We start from the raw sequence: 17,814 nt of genomic DNA on the forward strand, positions 1-17,814 counted from the left end.
CGCGTCCCTTTTTCCAGTGGGTAAATTAGCGTCAAGAATTTTCCCTGGCGGTTGTAAATATACATAATCCGGCATGTCATATCATAAACATTATCACATTCAATGGGATTCTTTCCCGGGGCAATCGGAGGCCACTAGAGGGTTTTTCCTTACACTGCCAAACATGCCTCCAGCAATCCCGTTCCCACCCTTCGGAATAAATCCAATTAATGAACACGAAGACGACGATGGATGAATGGATAGAGATGGAAGGATATCTCCGAAACCGTCATTGACGTGCTCTACGGTAGCCCGCCCGTCCTCACAAGTGTAATCTTGTTTAACGAGAAATTCGAAGCTTATCCTCCTTCCTCTCGGGGGTCTCGTTTTTTCGTCGAAAGCGGCAGCAGAACGTGATCTGACTGTTGGCTGCTATCTACTGCCTTACATTTAATTGCTGTGTTGGGGAGGGGGGATGTGACGCTGGTTTGTTTTAAAGGTTTTTGCACCTTGTGCGGAATGATAATTTTATTAAAGCAACCGGTAATAAACACCCCAGCGTTGGTTACTGTGAACAAAGGATTTTTTATGTGAGCGATATTTTTTATCGCGTGGGCTCACGCCATTATCGCGCTAACCTCACTTTCGCTCGCTTCCTGGAAGGGTGAGTTTGATAAATGCCGCAATCGTAACAAGTGGCGGAGATTGCGTCGTCGCTTATATAATAGTAAAATAATCATCAAATCAAACTCAATAAATTTTTTACGTCAAAAATCAGATCGAAGAAAGCCGGTAAGTTCTTTAATCCCATTAGAGCCATAAGTTTTCCCCAAAGGCAAGCCGAAATTGATCACTGCTACTGCTGTGTAGGCGTCTGGAAGAAATCGCACCGTCGTGAATGTGGAGAAAAAATCCCGATCAAAAACAAAGTGACAGGTATTGTTTTATTGCGGGATAGAAACACTTTATAAACCTTCAATATTAGGAAGAATCACACAGCCAGCATTAGCGTTTGCTAACGTTTAAATATTTAAACCGTTATTAACTAGGCAGGCGGTGGCGACGGCGTCTCCTACCAGTGCTGCCGTAATATTGTTATCCTTATGTTTTCTTCCTACCTTCACCACACCACCCATTCAAACAGTGCAAGGATCAGCGAATTTCGCTTCTGCGTTCGCTTTTATATGCAAGTGGGCGAAGGAAAACAAAAGCCACTTCTACCGTTATTTGGCTTGCTGTCGCGCTCCTGTGACAGGCCAAAATACATTGTGTGAATGCCTACTCCGATACCCTTCCTCCCAACGCCGGCATAAATTAATTTTACGCTTTTTGGCCTTTCACTGCGCTCTCCATGTAGAGGTTCGTCTGTGAAGATCAGCGCAATTGACGTTTATTTGACATGCTTGCGAACTCGTGCATATTCGACATTGCCCGAATGTTGTTTTTAACTGGAAAAACAGAAAATTACTTCTGTTGTTCTTTTGGGCCAAGTTTTTCACTGCTGACGTTGGAAGTTTAACAAAAAATCGTATTTCAGCGTTTCATATTAAATTAAGCCAGTTTTAATAATATTTTTTTATTAGAAACACACCGTCTGCCAAGCTTTTATTAAGCCACTATAAAAACCGATAAAAGCGCGTAAATTTGCCATCATTTCTAACGCCTCGCATTTTCCGTCCTCTTCCAGCTCTGCACCCGTAGCACCGATCAACGACCACACGGAAATGGTGCTCCGGCCCGCACCGACCGCCGTCGTCCGCTGTTCCAGTAAATGAACCGAAAAGTAAACACCAACCGGCACAGGAGATGACCATCATGGATGGTGGCGGTAACAGATTAGATGTTAGGCAACAGCAACACCAGCCGAGTCAACAAAAACCACCGGAATTGTTACAACAGCAGGCACAGCAGCAACAGCAGCAACATCATCATCCGCATCATCACTTCCAATACCAACAGTTGCCACCGCCGCCGCACCGACAGCAGCAGCAGCAGCAGCATGGACAAACAAACCATTTTGCCACGACCGGTGGCAGTTTGTCCGCTTCAGCGACGGATGGTCGCGCGATTGCCACCGCTCCTGCCGTTGCCACCGGGCAATTTCCGGCGTCCTTTCCCGACAGCTTCAAAGACTTTTTCGCGATGCTCAACGAGGAGGACGACCACGTCGATGTGTTCTCCAACATCCTAGAGGATAAGGTGGGTAGCGAGCGGGGGTTTGTAACCGGACTGCTAGAGATTAAGGCTGAGTGCGGCTTTTGAACTACGATTGATGTTTACTTTGTTTCAATTAGCCGACTCTCGTTCACTTTGACCCGATCCGCAGCGCTAGTCAGCCTGCTGCGATGGGGAGGTCTCTGTGATACATACTAGTTTATGGAATTCTTAAATGTCAAAGCTGAAATCCTTGATTCGTATAATCCTTAGTAAGGCATTTGATCTTCAGGAATTTTTAAACAGTATTGTGTAATAACCTTGAAACCCTGATACCTTACAATCCCCAAATCTCGAAACTTTAGAACCTACATGAAAGCGATAATATAACAAAACAAAGATCCCTATCAATAATTCCCACAATTTTTGAAAGCCTAAAATCTCAAGAATTTGTAGCAACGAGAGGACAAAATAGTAAAACAATAGATTAAATTATGAAGATCTTGGCATGAAATATCCTAACTCCAATTAAAATCTTCAAATTTCAAAACTCTCAAAATATTGATGTTATAGTTGTGAACTAGTGAAATCCATAAATCAATACATCATGAATTAATACAATTGTAGCTAAAACCTTGAAGTTGCAACTTTTTTAAACTGTCCTAATATTTTAAATCTTGTAAGCCCCTGAATTCATAAAGTCTGATTTTACGAAAATATTGAAACACCCAAGAACTTTAATCCTTTATACCTAAGATTCCGAAATCCTTAACAACCAAAATTCCTAACAATCATAAGCTGAGCGATTCCCGCTGAAACCGGGCCACTGGAGCTCTTTCAAAAAGGAAAAAAAAAGCTCTTTCAAAAAGGATAGGATTTCCAAAACGTTGTATTCTGAGCTATCTTTGATCTTTGATATCTCTTAAGGTTGTCTTTGTCTCCCCCCTACAAACAGAACTTAGTTTTGTAAAAAAATGATAGAACTTTCATTTGAAGTAGAAAAAAAATTGCCGTCATCTTGGGACGTGTTTTGAGACAGTGCGCGTTAAACGATTTTAAAGTTCGACACCACCACTGGAAAGCTGAGAAAAATCCTTCAAGATATATTTTAAAAATTTAAAAAAAAATACGTTTTGCTAAAAAAATTACGTTTTTTTCGCTGATATATAAAAATAAGACATCCGTAAATGGCAAAACAACCCAATTCCCAAATTTCTAAGACGCCAGCTCCCAAAATGCTGCAATCTTTAAATAAAATCATAGCATAGAACTTCATGAAATCGTACAATTTTAAAATCCCAGAATCAAAAATCCTCAAGTCCAAAAATGAAAAAGGTTTAAATTTTCGAGAATATTAAAATCGTGCATTTTTTGAATCCACAAGCTCTAATTCTTGAATTCCGATCAAAATCTCAAGCCCTTATATCACAATTATCGAAAAGTATAAATCAAATAAACAAAAATCATTAAAAAAAATCCTATATCTTAGAATCCCGAAAATTTTGGAGTCCATAGAACTAACTTCTTGCAACCATGAAATCCGAATATCTTTCAGCTCCAAATCCGCAATTCCAAAATGTATAAAATTCTGTGATACTTGAAATTAAAACTTCAAAAAATCTTATTATTTTAACAATAAAATTCAAAGATCCAGGAACCATATAAAATTAAGCGAATTGAAATGTAAATCCTAATAGCATATTAATATATTAAATTTCAAAATGCCCAGTATCCTAAAATTCTGATATCTTAAGAGGTATTTATATAAATTCATGTAAATTCTAAATATCATGTAGGCTTTAAAATTCCATGATAGAATGAATGATAGACTCATCCTAAAAACGCTGAACTTAAAGTCCAAAAACCTTGAATTCTGAGGTTCTAAAATCTTTGAATCCAAAAATTTTGAAATCCTTAAATTATGATAATATAGTTGTAGATCCAGAGGTTTTGAAATTGATAATAAAATTGTAGCTGAAATCAGTTGAAGCAAAAGTGTGTTATTAAAAGGGAATCCGATGTCAAGAAATATTATAATTTTTCCAACGCCATCCTCTCAAGCGCACATTTTTCTTTAACGAACTCGTTACAAGGTTTTTCTAAGATCTAATGGTATCAGAACCAAGAACCACAAACCAAAGTCCGAAAAATCAGAGTGCAACTTTCGGTTTCTCGAATACACTTCTATGGTTGTCAAATACCATCCAATAGGAAGTACTAAAAACATATTTTGGTCCACCAAACTTTTACTTTGGCCCAACTTTATATCTAAAGACGTGTATGGAAATAGTTCGGACTAATTATATTTAAGATCATCATCGGTATTTTTAGAGCAAAAATAGTGGGTTTGAGGAGAACATCCTTCTGCTGTGAATTTTTGTAAATTTTGGGCATTTAAAAATTAAATGATTTGGCTTATAGCGGTTTGACAGGCATTCTCATCCAATTTCATATCGTTAAATGTGATAAATTAGGAAGTAATTACCTGTAAATTGTCGCAAGCTGTTCATTGTTCACGTGCAACGGACGAACGGTAAACAAAGAGATGTCAAAACTTGGCATGGCCGAAATATGTTCGCTTCAGAAAGAGGGAAACATATTTCGGCCATGCGTTTAACCACTTTTTCAACTTTTTCCCACATGTTAGAGCATGTGCATGAGCATGATTGACCGCCCGCGGTTGCTACTCCGTTATTGCCAGATCAGCTGTAATTACACAGAGAACCAATAGATGATGCTTGGGATTAACATTCATCCTCAATGTGTAAAAACTGGTGATCTTAATCTTTATGTTAGGCAATACCAGCGCCGGCCGCATCCGAATGCAGGTCAAAGAAGGAGTGTGTATAGGAATATGTTGACGTGATACTCGTTTTTTTTTTTGAAGCCGAGAACACCTCTGCACTTCCACGAGAAATCACTGGGATGTTGGAGAAAAGGGTAAGGTTTGCAGCAGATTTCGTTTTGGTTAACGATGCGCTGAGTTCTAATACCGGGTACATAATACCAAATATCGCGCGTACGAGTTCATTATATCTTTTACGGAAATCATAACGCGATCCGAACTCATTCCGGTTGATGATGTAACACCGCAAAAATAAAGCGCACGCAAGGATACCGGACCTATAACCTAATCAAGACAGACTCAAATATTCTAAAATCTGTTTATGAAGTCATTATGCAACTACCGAAACGTATCTCTCATTGATTTATCTCAGCTGACTACACAATGTTACGAAGCAACCATATATGCATTAACCAAAAACAAGAAAAAAGTATATATATTGGCCCTCAACACACACTGCAAGCGGTCAGCAAGAGAACTTCAAAAACGGCCTATTTGCTTGGCCATCGCCGTTTGAAACGAACGAAAAAAGAAAGAAAAAGAAAAAAAGGATGTGTGCGTTGACTGACGAGTCGCGTATAATCCTGATATTAATTGCAAATAATTGCGATATTTGGAACCTACTCCGAATCACTGCGTGCTGGAATAGAACCTACGGGTGGACAGTAGGCCATCCCTTATTTTAGAAAAATGGGCGCAATCATGAATTCAACCTCTCAAAATGTTCGTCTCGACAAGCTGAAGAAAATGATATCTTGTTGAGGTCCCTACGATTACGCTAAGTGGTTCCCCAACGGACCTAAAGATATGATAGTATGAGCGACCCTCACGCGGTGGCGAGCACGCTACTATAAGCGCTATACAGATACCAGGAAGCAAGTAGATCGGTTATCACATGTGTCGGTTTACCGAAAAAAAAACTGTTTTTGAATAAAAACCAATATAGTCATTTTGTTTTATGATCCAACAAAGTTCTGCAGGGTTGTCTTTTGCTTTTCCATACAAAAGTATCAATCTTTATTTTTTCCAGAAAATATGATAACAATTAAGTCGATTCCCGATGATAACTCAAAAGTGACCAAAATCAGTATGGGATAGTTATGCGGGTAGCGGCAGTGCATCAACTTAATAGCTCTTTCAGCATGATCGTTTACTACTGTGAGACTATTGACAATTTCTACTCCCCTTTGATACGCAAAATTGGAATCCCAGTTCTTTGCCGGTAGTTCGAAGAAATTCGTTTCAATTCCTAATACTTTGAAAAATTTCATAGTATTGGTCGTAACCAATTCTTGCAGCGGTGCATTCAATTCAGTGAGGCTTCGTTTTTTAGCTGGATTATCATCACCTTGTCTAATGGTAATAGAAAAAAAAAAACCTTGACAACACTCTCTCGCACCTCAAACGATAGACCTGTATCAAATACAGCCAAGCCAAGTAGTTCCTCGCTCAAATACCACAAATGGCCCAGGAATTTTCGCTGAGCAGCAGCAGATGCTTCCGGATGGAAAGATTCAAATTTTTTCAGATCAGCCACGAACTTGAGGTCACTGCGTGGTGCAGAAGCAGCCCCATTTTTCCTTCCTGTGTTGAATATTCATGTTGAGATTAGTTATCACATTGTTGTTATGTTATTTGAATGGCATAGAATTACCTGTATTCACACTGGTGGTATCAAAGGACATTGCTTTGATACGATCAGAAATGTTCCAGTTTTTTGACAGTTCAACGACAGATTCGGCATTGGCTTTGCTTGTGCCTTTTTCAAGAAAAGGAACGCCAAGTAGCTAGGTAGTGTTACTGCCCGTCTCAAGTACAGCTTGTCGGTCAACTAGACCTCGTCCTGTCAACGAATTTACCACTTCACCATCCCAGTGAACCGTTAGATTATCGTCTGGATCGAAATAGTTAATCAAATGTTGAGCTAAGTCGGATCGGTGTTTGTCACGCTCACGATGAATAGTCGATTCCAAATTATTTGCTCGCTGCTGCCAAAATTACTGTGGCAGAATCCGCACTGACCTTTGCAGCATCAAGAGCTTGTAGCAATTCAGTTGTCATAACGTTTCGTGTTCCTCTGATTCTCTGTGAGATGCGCTGCGATGGTTGATATTCCTCGTCTTTATCTGTATCCTCAAAATCTTCACCGGGTAAGCCGAATTTTACGGCGTTGACTATATATGTGCAAAAAAAAAACTATTGGTTTTAAATATTTTATGAAACTAAAACGAATATTACCGATTTTCGACTGAAATTCACTCTTTTTCCGGCGATCCTCCAATAGCTTTTGCTTCTCTTTCTTACGCCGGTCTGCTTTCAGTTTTTTCTGGATTCTGCCAGACAGAACTCCATCGATACCTGCGAAGGTGCTTACTCGGGTTCCTTTTTAGTCCTCGAAAAATTGTATTTCTTCCAAAAGAGCTTTCATCACTATCGGATCCCTTTCCTTCGCCATACTTTTAGACACATCGAAAAGGTTATCAAGCTTATTACAGAAGAGAGCTTTCTCTTTCATTTGCGCTTTGCTATTTTTCCGTGATAAATGTTTACAAATTGCAGATAGTTCAGCATAGAGTAATTCGACTTTCGTAATGCAATGTATTTCCTGGATTATGGGTATTTTTGTTTTCCGCTAGTAGCACAACACTTGTTCAACGATATACCTTGCACTAGTTCTAATAGAAAGCTTTGCTGATCGAAGCTGATAATAAAACGCAGCCAATACTTGGCGTATCGTTGGGAGGCGTGCTCCAGTTATGAATTCACATTCTGGTCCCACAAATTTAACAATACTTACACTTCTTAGCTTATGCGCCATTTCCACTATTTGCAGTTGTTAGAATTGAAGTAAGACTAAGCGTTGTTACTTGTATCAGTGAGCGCGTTGTCGAATCTTCGAAAATATTTTGATTAATTTACACATACAATGAAACCATTCATACTTATGAATGAACTCAGGGACCATTCAAATATTACGTAAAGCTTGAATTGGCAATTATTAGCCTCTTCCTCAGTATTCCTCTTCGTAAAAAAAATTAATATGAGTTATCTAAAAAACTTCCATGGTAAACCTCCCCCTCTCCCCTTAAATCGTTACCTAATATGTGAATGAACTCTTATATATAAAAATAGCACTATCTGTGTTACATACAACATCGATTGACAGATTGGCACTTAGCGGCTTGTTGGTAATTTTAGCTGGTACACTATAGTAGCTCGCTTACCACCACGTGGGGGTCGCTCATACTACCATATCTTTAGGTCCGTTGGGGAACCACTTAGCGTTATCGTAGGGACCTAAACAAGATATCATTTTCTTCAGCTTGTCAAGACGAACATTTTGAGAGGTTGAATTCATGATTTCGCCCGTTTTTCTAAAATAAGGGATGGTCTAGTGGACAGTCTGCGAATAAATGGTTTGGTACACCTCGGAAGTCACAACACACCGAAAATCCATATTCGAGCAAAGCTTACCTGGGCCGAAAACACGTTCACCCGGAAAGTTATGCGCGACCGCTCTATTCCCTCTTACCGACTCATACGCGGAGACACGGTATTTCGCGTTGATTACCACTTACTTCTTGAATAATGAAGCGAAGATACCTACTGAGTATGAAAAACTGGCAAAGTTTCATGCATTCATAGCTAGAAAATTTTAAAAAATGCAAATCTGCATATCTAACAAGACCTAACTACTAATACTAAGTACTAATTAGATTCAACAAAATGCCAAAATAATTGCAATCAAAATTTATTTGCCATGCTAACCGACAAGATTTCTACTTAATTAAATTAAAAATTGTCTATGTGTTTCAGTATTTACTCAAAAGCTAGAAAAATCATAAAACAAGGGCATAAAACTGCTCAAAATGAAAGCAGAGAAAAAAACCAAAAAAAAAAAAACATTGGTTCCCTTTTGCCATGCAAATCAAACAAAAAACACAGGCAAAACGTCACCAACACCAACCCGGTGGCATCGGTCTTGTTTACTGAAGCTGCCGTGAAAGACAGTGGCGCTAGTCTCATTTATGTTCTTGAAGGTTTGTTCACACAGCAGTGTAAGCGTGACGAGCAAAGCATAATATATGTTGTAGAGAGTTATGCGGTTTGAATCAATTTAAATATTAAAAAATAGCTTGGCTTAGCTTCGTAAATTTGAAACACACAGGCGCTTTCTCTTTTACACATATATTGAGATGGTATTCTCTAAGTCATCGCACGTTTGCCAGCTACCTGCAAGAAACACCGCCATTCGCAATCGGCAAGAGCAAACGTTGTGTACATTCTATAACAATGCAACGCATTTAATTTTTGTTTTATCAAGTAAACCTCTCGACGTTATGTGTAATAAACATATTACCGAAAACAACACGTAAGTACACTGCCGCTGAACACCGACACTGTGTGCACGTATGAACAACGTTTTTTTCTTGTTTCGATGAATCAGCTGTCAAATTGCATGTAAAATTGATCCAGTGATCCAGCTAATGCTGGCTTCACTTATGTTGTACGTAAACGTCAGTGATGCCACCGGGTTGACCAACACTAATACTTATCCTTTAATTCCCGCGTCCTCTCTGAACTATCCTGCTAGTGCGAGAAAGTGCCGCACGCAAGAGCAACGGTCATCCTGCACTCGCATTTCTCTCGCTTTTCCTTGTTCACCTTGCACTTGCACTTACTCACACACACACTTATGACAAGGCAAGGGCTAGCGGGAAACGTGCTCCGCCACCGAAAAAGAAATGCAGCTCTCACAAATTAGCCACAAAATTGCACGAATCTTTCACGGATTTCAACATTGCCGTCACTCTAACCGATATTACGAAACCGCCACATTTCGTATTACCTTTTACTCCACCCTTTGCACTTAAAATATAACGATTACGCGACGGGAAGGCTAAATAAAATACGTCGACAATATTGCACTATCCCCAACCGTACTCGACAATCCTAGGAACACTTCATCGCGATTCAAATCAAACACTCGGAATTCACACCGAAACAACAGCGGCCTTCATTCAATAAACGTAGACACATCACTTTTCCAGATAGAAAATATATAACCTATAAAAACTTGAAAAAACGATGAAAAATTCCGACGAGAAACATTTTCACGTCCGTTCTTGATCACAGCTTACTTCGATCTCAACTTTTTCCAACATGTTAGAGTATACAAACTGTTTATATGACATTTTATTGATGTTACTACAACAACGAATTGTTTCAAAAGCATACATATTTGTTACAATAGCTTCCGGACGTTGACTTGTATATTACCACTTCCTCTTGGCTTCGGGTTGACTCAGCTATGACTTTGAATATGTATGGACTAATTCCAAAATAACACTACCTAGAGCCAGTTTTCCGCCGAAAATTAAAGTCTAGTATGATTCTTAGGTGTGTTATTCAATGTTGCATACATAGTTTTCTAATATTCATTGAATTTATCAGATAAAATGCGTAAAATGTTACCGGGTGGACCAAAATATGCATGTGGGCCAAAACACCCCCGTTACCCTACCATTTAGAAACTAAATATGGCGACCAGTTTCCAGTTTCTTGAAAGCATCGTGAAACGACCTGTACATAGCATCCAAGATGAGTATTCCCGGAATCGAGATCAAGCTAAGAAATCGGAAATAAACTCCAGATATCATTTTTATTTTTTCACACTCGCTTTCACTTTTCATTCATACTTGAAGGGTGAGGATTCTATCCTAGTTTTAACCTAACTTAATGCTAATATTAGTGGAGACCAATTTAAATTAATTACTCGGGGTTAATTAAATGAAATATCATTTTCGTTGGAACCCTAGTTACCAATTTAATGTCAATAAAGAGAAAATTTGTTTATTACCGTTCTGAATCTCAAACTGTGCAGATTTTTATATTCAATAGGTTATGAGTTTTTCAAGTTGGTAGTCTTCACGATGCTAATTGTTTGAAGAAATCGTGTTTTTATTTACCGGATGACCTCAAGATGAACGGAAACAAGTTCGCTATTGAAAAGCTGTACAACGCCAATTCCAAGAGCTGAATGTTCAGTATTCAAATGCTCCTGGTCCGCGATGAACTCGAGACTTATGTGGGAGACGTTGCTCCGGATTCGCTAACCGACGCTTAATAGCAAGGTGATCAGGATACTTTGGCTACCATAACGCTACTCGTCTTAACGAACCAAAGAAGATTGACCAAGAATTGCACTACGGCAGAAGAAAGCATTAGAAGACCAGAACCTAAACTTATGCCTAGTGATCGACATACAGTATTCGGAGAGTAACGATCTGAAGCGGCATCTTGAAGAGATGGAAAAACTGTTTGAACTAATCACTACGCAATGTACCATTTGTCGGCCATAATCAATGTGATGGTATTACTTAGCATGCCGACAACCAAGGAGTTGCACAGGAGAACAAACCCGAAATAAAATTAATGATGAAACTGATCAGAGGAAAACTGATGGACGAAGCTCCTAAGAGACGCGAAAACGTTTTTAGTGAATACTTTCTAAAGGCCAATCTGGATCGAAGCAGATGCGCAGTCACTATTGTCTTTAATCAGGGCACAAGAAACAGGACTACCGACCAACGAACCAGAAAAGATACGCAATCCCGCCGAAAGATAGGTAATCGTTCAAGCCAAAGACCTCTACAGTCTCTATTCTATTGTTGTCGATATCGAGTTCAGAAAACAGTATTAGAGGTGGGCAATCCGCTCACGAACTGATCTAAAGAGCTGGTTCTTCAAAGTGAGTGAGTTATCTATCGCTCTTTTTTAAAGAGCGGTAACTCACCCCATACTTCAAGCAAAAAGCTGAAGCTGATTTTGTTGATCAGACACCGCAAGCGAGAGCCATATGAATGTTTTACGCAAAGCGGCGTGCGACACTGCAATAGAAGTCCCGGAAAATAGCTGCCGCCGGCTGTCTGCTCTCCTATGCATAACCATCCATCAGCCGCGGGAATAAAAAATAAAATCTACTTGCCACAGTTCACACACAGCACACGGGCTGGCTAACGCCGGGACGCACACGAAAAGTGGAATGAAAAGAGCGAAAGAGATCCGCTCACGAGCTGATCAGAAAATCAGTTCTTTAAAAGATCGAAATCTTCTGATCGCGAGCGGATTGCCTGCGAGCTGAACAAAAGAGCCATCGGAAGAACCAGTTCTTCTGAGAGCGAAAGATTACGCTCTTTCAAAGAACTGAATCTTTTGATCAGCCTGCGAGCGGATTGCCAGATCAGTGAATCAGTTCTTTCGTTCTTTTCGTTCCACATCCATTCGTGTGCGTACTCGGCGTTACCCAACCCGTGTACCTGTGTATGGACTGTTGCAATTCGTTTTTTCGCATGCTCTTGCGGCTGACTGATGGCTGGGTGATGAGAAATGCAAGTCATGCATATCAGGACAGTCGTTTGGTGGCAGCTTGTTTCTGGGAGTTCTATTGTAATTTTGCGCGCGACCTTGCGCTTGGCAAATCGGGTGTAAAGCTTTCACCTGGCTCTCGCTTGTGGTGTCTGATAATTAGCTACACTGATAAAAACCAAAAATTCTGTAGGAACGAAAAGAGCGAGTGAGCTGTTAAAAAGAACTAGTTCATCTTAGTGAGCGGAACCGCTCTGATCCGCTCACTATAGTGAACCATTTTTCCCACCCCTAAACAGTATAGTCCTATGAGACGAGAAAAGAAGAGATAATAGTTGAGATGATTTGTCGAAAAAGTAATTGTTGGAAGAGAATTCCACGCTCGTTCAGGAGGAGACGGAATAAACCCAATCAGTCAATAGCAGTATGGATGAGCTCCTGAGCCTTACAGTAGAAGTTCCTTAATCACCGCAACCAAAACAGCAACCCTAACCGAGAACAGTTACTGGGATGAAAGATGCTCATCTCACAAACAGATTGGGCAGAGCAAAGTGGATTCTGGATTCTACTTTACTTTACTTTACTTTACTTTAATGGCGACAGATCGTTGATACGCCTCCACAAAACTCGGTCTTGAGCTGCTCCTCTCCGGTCTCCCCTTACATCCGCTGCTCTGACATCCTCGTCGACAGCACACATCCAGCGCTTGCTAGGTCTGCCTCGAAGTCGTCGGCCTTTATCCGGTTCTCTGCTAAATATTATCTTTGCCGGTCGCTCATTCGCCATCCGTGCTACGTGGCCAGCCCACTCTAGCCTGCCGTGTTTCATCAGCTTGACAATACCAGCGTGTTTGTATATTTCATACAGCTCGTGATTCATGCGCCTACGCCATACCCTATTTTCTAGTTTGCCTCCGAGTATTAATCGCAGGTTTCTACGCTCAAAGACTCCAAGCTCTCGTCGATTGGCCTCCTTCCAGGTTCACGATTCATATTCTTAAAGCGCCACCGAAAGGAACAGAGTTCATGGAGCGCAAATTCCGTACCGATAAGGTGGCTACGCAATCTGTAATAAGCCTTATTCGCTGTCGGAATCCGCCTCTTCACCTCGTGGCTCACCTCGTTGTCGCATGTCACGAGAATACCAAGATAAACAAATTCGTCGACCACTTCGAAAGTATCCTCATCCATCTCCACCGCAGCATCAACACTCCGCTCTCTGCCAGCCACCATGTACTTCGTTTTGGCAGTGTTTCTTTATGGTGAGTCAAATTCTCGCAGTTTCGCTTTTGCGAGCTGAAAGGCCTCCTCAACTGCTTAACGGTTAACACCAGCTATATCAATGTCGTCCGCGAAGCCTAGAAGCATGTGGGACTTCGTGATGATGGCGACGCTCCTCTGCACACCTGCCCTTCACAGCAAGTTCGAGAGGCCGTCACCTTGCTTCACACCATCCAACGTCACAAACGCGCCCAAAAATTCGCCCGCTGTCCTGACGCATGATGTGAAACCGTCAAGCGTCGCACGTAACAGTTTATTTAGTTTTGTTGGATCAGTGCGTCTTGAACTGTTCTACAGATCAGACGTTTTTTCGGTTGCTTGTGGACTGGTCTTTGACTGCCTATAGCTTCAAAGTTTGTGTTTTGTCAGTGTGTCTTTTAAAAACTACTTGAAAGTTATTTCCCATCAGTCTTTCTCAAGACTACCTACTTTTGAATTTAACATTTGTTTTAACTTTTTTCGTATCACCTGAAATGGCTGGACGGAAAAAGAAACCTCGCATCGCTGCGGGGAGGAAAAGAGAGGCATCTCTTTCTGACACATCGAGTGTCTGTAGTGACAATCCTTTTGATATTTTGCCTGAGCAAGAAGCTGGTGAAATGGAAGTTATTAATAATGAAACTATACAAAATATAAAATCTTTAAAAGGAAAGGAGAGGAAAAAAAAGGAGAAAGTTCCACCTATTGTGGTAACTATTTCTTCTGAATTTAATATATTCAAAAAGGAACTTTCAACGTTTGTTTCTGACGTTAAAGTTACCTATCAAATTGGCCATAGAGGTGAATGCCGCCTATAAGCCGACTCAGTAAAGGGTCGTGATCGTCTTGTTCAGTATTTAACTGACAAGATGTACAAATTTTTTACATACGACACCAAGAACGCCAAGCCGTTCAAGGTTGTCTTGAAAGGTCTCACCAACGATCAAACCGTTGATGAGATCAAACTTACTTTAACAGAATTACTTGGCATAACCCCTACCCAAGTAATTCTAATGAAACAAAAATCACGAGGCGAAAACAGTCAGAGAACTGGAATTTCCCTTGTTAATTATTTAATTCATTTTAACCGCAATGAGGTTAACAACTTAAAATTTTTTGAAAAAGCACATGCTTTGTATAATGTGCGTGTAAAGTGGGAAATTTATAGGAAGTATGGCGGAGGTGAAAAGCATATCACCCAATGCCGTACTTGCCAACGTTATGGCCATGGTTCCAAATTCTGTAACATGGACCAAAAATGTCTTAATTGTGGAGACTCTTCTCACAAAAAGGACACATGTCCTGTGAAAGAGAGTAAAAATTTTCGCTGTGCGAATTGTAACGGCAACCATATGTCAAATTTTTATCAATGCCCAGTCGGTTTAGCAATTGTTAAGGCAAGGCAAGGCAAGAGTAAACAAAATTCAGTTTCTCAATTAAAACCAACTTCAAAACAAAATTCTCCATTGTACCAGTGACGCATAGTTTACCTACTCCTTTGCATACCCGTTTAACTTATGCACAGGTTACAGGTAGTTCGAACATTATACCGCCTAGTGTTGGTAGTTCGAATATGACCGTTAATATGGGTAAGCAAAACACGCTAGAAAATAATTGTACACCTATCACTCCAGCTAATATTGCTACCGAAAATATTTTTTCTAATGTCAACTGCCTGGGGCCTATTACGGCAGGTAAACTTTCTTTTTTGCAACAGGCAATGTTCGATCTTATGAACGCCATGTTGCAGGCAAAATCAATGTTTGAAGCCATCCAAATAGGTACAAATTTTACAATTAAAATTGTTTCTAATTTAAAATTTAGCAATGATTTTAAATAAACCAATCAAATTTTGAACTGTAATGCTCGCTCATTGAAGGCCAATGAGAACGAGCTTTTTATTTTTTAACAGTAAATAATGTGCATATTGCAATTATTACTGAAACATTTTTGAAACCTAACATAAAATTAAAATATGATCCCAATTACGTGGTTCATAGATATGATAGGATTCAGGGTTCTGGCGGTGGAGTTGCAGTTGTTATTCATCGCCGAATCAAACATCGTGCTCTTCCCCATCTTGAGACGAAAGTTATTGAAACTTTGGGAATTGAAGTTCAAACTGAACTTGGGATTTTATTTATCGCCGCAGCATATTTACCATTTCAATGCACACGCGAGCTCAAAAATTATTTTAAAGGTAATTTACAAAAACTCACCAGAAATCGTTCGAAATTTTTCATAATAGGCGATTTTAACGCTAAACATCGTTCATGGAATAATTCTCAAAGTAATTCCAATGGCAAAATTTTATTCAATGATTGTTCTTCAGGATACTATTCTATTTTGTCTCAAAATAGTCCTACATGCTTTTCTTCTGTAAGAAACCCTTCAACAATTGATTTGGTGCTTACAGATCAAAGTCATGTATGTAGTGATTTGATCACACATGCTGACTTTGATTCTGACCATCTTCCAATAACTTTTTCTTTATCACATGAATCAGTTTTAAACCCTATGAGCTCTGTTTTTAATTATAACAAGGCTATTTGGGAAAGATACAAAACTCATATTGAGAGAAATTTCAATAATGAGCTTGATTTGCAAAACGAAGTGAATATTGATTCCGCTTTGGAAGCATTAAAATGTGCAATTGTTGATGCCAGGAATTATTCTGTTCCAAAGGCTCAAGTGAAATTTGATTCACCAATAATTGACGAAAATCTTCAACTTCTAATTCGTTTGAAAAATGTCCGCAGACGTCAATATCAACGTTCTCGTGACCCTGTTTTTAAAACTATTTATAAAGATTTACAGAAAGAGATTAAACATAGATTTACTCTTCTGAGAAATCAAAATTTTGAGACTAAAGTTGAAAAATTGAAACCATATTCAAAACCATTTTGGAAACTGTCGAAGATTCTTAAGAAACCTTCAAAGCCTATTCCAGTTTTGAAAGATGGTGAACGTTTTCTTGTATCCAATGAACAAAAGGCTCAAAGACTTGCTCAGCAGTTTGAGAGTGTTCATAACTCAAATTTGAATTTTGTGAGTCCAATTGAAAACGAAGTCACACGTCAATTTGATTTAATTTCTTCCCAGAATTTTTTACCTGCAGAAATAATTGAAACTAACTTGAATGAGATTAAATCAATTATTAAAAATTTCAAAAATATGAAAGCACCTGGTGACGATGGAATCTTTAATATACTAATCAAACATCTCCCTGAGAGCACAATGGAATTTTTAGTGAAAATTTTCAATTGCTGCTTCAAAATTGCATATTTTCCCAAATTATGGAAAAATGCAAAAATTACTCCCATTTTAAAACCGGATAAGAACCCAGCTAAAGTTTCATGTTATCGACCAATCAGTTTGCTTTCTTCAATAAGTAAACTGTTTGAGAGAATTATTCTTAACAGAATGATGTCACACATCAACGAAAATTCAATTTTTGCAAATGAACAGTTTGGATTTCGCCATGGGCATTCCACAACTCATCAATTGCTCAGAGTTACTAATATGATACGAGCTAACAAATCTGAAGGTTATTCCACTGGAGCTGCTCTTTTAGACATAGAAAAAGCATTCGACAGTGTTTGGCATAAAGGTTTGATTGCGAAATTGCAAACTTTTAATTTTCCAATTTTCCTAATCAAAATTTTAAAAAATTATCTTACTGATCGAACTCTGCAGGTTGTCTATCAGAATTCAAAATCTGATAGATTTCCTGTCAGAGCAGGTGTACCTCAAGGTTCAGTCTTGGGTCCAGTCCTGTACAACATATTCACTTCAGATCTTCCTGATTTGTCTCCAGGATGCACAAAGTCATTGTTCTGCGATGACACAAGCATTTCCGTAAAAGGAAAAAGTCTTCGTGTCATATGCAGTCGATTGCAGAAAAGTTTAGATATTTATTCTTCCTACTTGCAAAGGTGGAAAATCTCTCCCAATGCTTCTAAAACTCAAATGATAATTTTTCCTCATAAGACTAGGGCTTCTTTCCTCAAGCCAAACAATAATCACGTTGTCAAGATGAATGGGGTTATTTTAAGTTGGTCCGACAAGGTTAAGTACTTGGGACTAATTTATGATAAAAAACTTATTTTCAAAGAGCACATTGAGAGTATACAAGCCAAGTGCATCAAATATACGAGATGTTTCTTTCCTCTCATTAACAGGAATTCTAAACTTTGTTTAAAGAACAAA

General features: G+C 39.2%; 1 protein-coding gene across 1 annotated transcript in view; it reads left to right on the top strand.

Annotated features, from left to right (window-relative positions):
• LOC129718649 (uncharacterized protein DDB_G0283357) overlaps nucleotides 1–17,814 on the top strand; it is a 272,216-nt gene that overhangs the window by 90,930 nt on the left and 163,472 nt on the right. Inside the window, exon 2 of the mRNA XM_055669632.1 lies at nucleotides 1,667–2,178. Within this exon, the coding sequence (XP_055525607.1) occupies nucleotides 1,786–2,178 (393 nt within the window). The 5' untranslated portion in view covers nucleotides 1,667–1,785. The remainder of the gene's footprint in view (nucleotides 1–1,666; nucleotides 2,179–17,814) is intronic.

This window comes from Wyeomyia smithii, chromosome 1 (assembly GCF_029784165.1).
Source record: "Wyeomyia smithii strain HCP4-BCI-WySm-NY-G18 chromosome 1, ASM2978416v1, whole genome shotgun sequence".
NCBI lineage: Eukaryota > Metazoa > Arthropoda > Insecta > Diptera > Culicidae > Wyeomyia > Wyeomyia smithii.